This window comes from Rhagoletis pomonella, unplaced genomic scaffold (genome assembly GCF_013731165.1).
Source record: "Rhagoletis pomonella isolate Grant_MI unplaced genomic scaffold, Rhpom_1.0 Rhpom_scaffold_10470, whole genome shotgun sequence".
Lineage (NCBI taxonomy): Eukaryota > Metazoa > Arthropoda > Insecta > Diptera > Tephritidae > Rhagoletis > Rhagoletis pomonella.
In genome coordinates this window covers 1,320-5,611 of record NW_023468996.1, presented here as the reverse complement: position 1 = coordinate 5,611, position 4,292 = coordinate 1,320, and the positions used below count along the sequence as shown (strand labels likewise).

Sequence of the window (4,292 nt, the reverse complement as noted above, 5' to 3'; positions counted from 1 at the left end):
TCAGATGATTTTCAGCAACAAGTCAGATGATTTTCAGCAACAAGTCAAATGGCTTTCAGCAACAAGTCAGATGATTTTCAGCAACAAGTCAAACGACTTCTGCAACAAATGATGACTCTCATGTTTTCGGAGCCGTTCACGTGCCACGTTTGCTGGTTTCGTGCACGATCATTCAGAGTACAGATTTGCCGAAGTCAATATCAGTATGAGCAGTTATAAGCATCGTTCACTTGTGGTGGCTGTATTTGCAAGACAGCACGCAATGCGCTCGTGTTCAGTCATCCTCTAATTTCGTTTAGGTATCGATACTACTAAGCCAACGCCGCTGCTCAGTCATACAAAGCAGCGGTATTGAATGAGTATGAACAGTTGACGATCAACCAATGCCATTCCCTGGTATGTACATAGTTTGTTACCTGTACATATGCACATTTATATCTATGTATTATTCACAAGTAAATATTAATTTAAACATATGATCATAACCATTTAATTTAATATTTCTTCAATGTTGATAGATAATATTCAATTTCTTCATTAAACATCAAAATATTCATCAACTAATAAAATTTGGCAAAACAATGGTGGTTTTCTGCACACAAAATTCCACGAAATTTGAGCGTCGTAAGCTTGCGCATGAAATTGAACGACATCATAAAACACTGCTTAGGCGCTCGAATTTCAATGTGTTGTGTGGTGGATGCGCTAGAGGCGCAGGATTATTTTCGCGTGTTGCATTTTTGCTGGGGATCAAATCCCAGTTGGAGAATTTTTTTTTTCGTTTCTATTTTATTAAAGTAATTAAATTTTCCTTTTTTTATTTTATCTTGACCTTTGGGGTATATTTTATAAATTGATTTGTATTTATAAAATATATGCATAAAAAATCCCATAAGAGGTCGGGCAGCGTAATATGCTTCGATGAAATTGTAGTTACGGAAAAATATTTCATAGCCACATACCTACATACATATATGTATTTGCGAAAAATTAATAAAAACTTCTTTGTAAAAACTTTCAGTTTCGATTCATTTATTCAGTGGCATGTACATAATTTTTTCAATGATTTCGATTTTTTCTTTTTGCCAAATATATTTTTTTTAAAGATAAATATACCAAAAAAGTACTAAAAAAAATAACAATCTATGGAATATGTAAAATACCTATGCAAATGGTATTTGGCATCAATTAATCGGAATGGTTTTGCATCAAACAATTCCGGTTCTATATTTGCTTTATCGCTCAAAACTTTAGCTTCTTATCATTATAATTGTTTTGCATATAAAAAAGCAAAATTTAAAAAAATTATTAAAAATTGGCAATATTAAGTAAAAATATCTCAAAATTCCGATTTACTACCCTGCAACACGGAGTATATCAATATACATGTTGCTAGACATTATTTTGTGCCGATAACAGTGAATTTAACAGAATCAACCACCAAAAAATCTGCAAAAAGTGGATTCCGTGGTTAAAACCTTCTAAATCTGTTAAGTTCCGACACTCAATAGTTTCCAGTTGTTGTTTGCATCTTCTCGGTAGATGCTCAAAAAAGTGGCAGATCTACCACAATGTGGTAGAAGTCCGATCACTGATTCGGAGTACAGGTTTGCCGAAGTCAATATCAGTATGATCCAAGGATGCTCAACAAACGAAACGATACCATTTCGTTTCGTTAAAAAGCAAAATTAACTTAACAAAAAGATTTTGTTACGTTTCGGCGCCATGTTATCAAAACGAAATCAAAGCGTTAATGTTGAAACGTTAAAAAATTAGCGTTAACGTTAATTTCACACTGTGCTGGCAACGCTTCAACAAAACACGATGAGCTTTGTATTTACACGAAGGCTCACGATATAAGCTTCGGTTGATTTAATACATCATAATTAAAAAAAAAAACCGTAAAAAGAAATAACTGACAATGAGAACAAAGCGGGACAATGCAATTCGTCACTTTTATACGGCAAATATAGATGGAAAAATGACATGCAAAATATGTGGTCAGAACCTTTCTACTGATCACCTGGGAAATCTAAAGTCGCATCTATTCCGAAAGCATAAAAACGAATACAGCGAGCATAATGCATGCATGGAAATGAAGACCATTCAAGAAGATATAAAATATAAAATCCTGTTACAGATGTCCAAGAACGACGTTGAAAACTTGTGTGCTGCTTTTGTAACTGAATGTGGCCTTCCCTTGCGAGTTTTCAATAGCAACGCTTTCCAAAAGTTATTAGGCCCCATTTGTGAGCAAGTTGGGCTACATAAAATTAACAGAAACAATATACAACATATTTTGAAAAAACAAATGCAAATCGAAATCGACCGTTTAAAACAATTTTTCAAAAATCGAGTTTTTTCCATAAAAATTGATAGTGCTCAACGTTTTTACCGCAATGTTGTATGTGTTAATGCGCAACTATTAGATAAGGGAGAAATAGTTGTTAAAACCCTTTCCGTGAAAAATTTCACAGAAAAGCATACAGCACACAATTTAAAACAAATAATTTTGGAGACCTTAGAAAAGTAGGTACACATATTTATTTGAAGCTCTTTAATGTTTAACGTTTGCAGATATGATATTTGTATCGAGCAAATATACAGCATTACAAGCGACAACGGACGGAATATGATAAGATGTGGTACGCTTTTACAGAACGAGGCTGAACATGTCGAAAGCACGTTTGACCATGACGAGGATGAAGCCGAAGAAAATATGGATTTTATTCCATGTGATAATATTTTCGACGATCCGCTGTTTGATAATTGCATGGCTACTCACTTCAGTAAGGCGTATAGTTAATGAACATACTTTTATAATAAACCATTTTATTTCAGATACTCTCTCTGTTATAAGATGTGTCGCGCACACTTTGCAGTTGAGTGTGCACGATGTTTTCAAACATGCAGATGTAAAACACATGTTTGAAGAATGCCGTGCAATTGCAAAAAAGCTCCGCACACCAGCAATGCATCGAATTCTAGTCAAGTTTAACTTGCCACCACCAATTGCTGAATGCCCACCACGTTGGAGCTACTCGTACAATTTAGTACAACGCTTAAAAATGCTTCAAGAATTCATCAAAAACAATTTTGAAAATCAAACCATAGACTGGGATTTTGTAGACGATTTTTTAAAAAGCTTTTCTGTTATGAAAGTGGTGACGGAAATGCTTCAAAATCACAACTTACTTTTCGGCGACTTTATAAAATTCTTTTTAGAAACTTGCTTAACGGTAAAAAAAGGCTCCGAGCACTCAAACATTTCAAAACTATTGTTCAATTCAATAAACGAACGAAAAAAAAATTTACTTGGTAATCCAACAGTGGCTGCAGCTATTTACCTAGACCCTAGGCTACATCGTTTGTTGAAAAGTTTGGAATTCTCGCATATGAGACTAGTAGCCATTGAACATCTGAAAGCGTTACATTTGAAAGTTAGTGCTCTGTCTACACAGGTAATAGCCATAGTAATGTTTGTAAATTCCTCAAAATTAAAAAAAAATGCATAACTTTTTACAGCTCGGACAAGACATCAGTGTTACAATAGAAAGCGAGGACAATAGTGAGGATACAGATTTGCTTGGAGAACTTCTAAATCAAATAAGTTCAACTACATCCAACGATTCATGCATTTTAGAAGGATATTCAGCTATTGAATCATTCAATGAATCAACAGACACAAAAGAAAATTTAGCTGCCTTTTGGGAACGAAAGAAATATACACACAAAAACTTGTATCAGCTTTCCCAAGTTATCCATGCAACTCCGGCAACGCAAGTGAGTGTAGAGCGTGCATTTTCTACACTTAAATACATTGTAAACGACTACAGGTCAAATTTAAGTGATGATTTGACCGAAACTATTTTACTATTAAGGTTAAATAACAAATAAACTCACACTGCGTATATACATACAGTCACTCACAGAAGTATCCGTAATTTAGTTTTTTCAGAATATTCAAAATGCTTTCCATCATAAATCTTTTTTCGTTAAAAAGTTTCCGAAAATTATTTTTGCAGTTTTTGTTACAGAATGAGTTATATTTTAAATGAAAATTATAGAGAAAGAATAATGATGTATAACATTTTGAATATTGTGAAAAAACTAAATTACAAAAACTTTTGTGAGTGACTGTATGTAAGTTGTATGGTAGGATTAATTCATGAACACTCGCTTGTAAACACTTATGAACACAGCTGTAAATGAATACCCATACACATAATATCAAGCAAATATCAAGATAATTTACAAACTTAATGCCAAAACTGTGCCATTGTCAATCACTA

General features: G+C 33.6%; 1 protein-coding gene across 1 annotated transcript; it reads left to right on the top strand.

The window, feature by feature from the left end:
• The first annotated feature begins 3,238 nt into the window (after positions 1-3,238).
• On the top strand, positions 3,239-3,897 carry LOC118756481. The gene is made up of 2 exons (XM_036491242.1): positions 3,239-3,461; positions 3,526-3,897. The coding sequence occupies exons 1-2, from the start codon at positions 3,396-3,398 to the stop codon at positions 3,895-3,897; spliced, it is 438 nt and encodes a 145-aa protein (XP_036347135.1). The 5' UTR covers positions 3,239-3,395.
• The last annotated feature ends 395 nt before the right edge of the window (positions 3,898-4,292 follow it).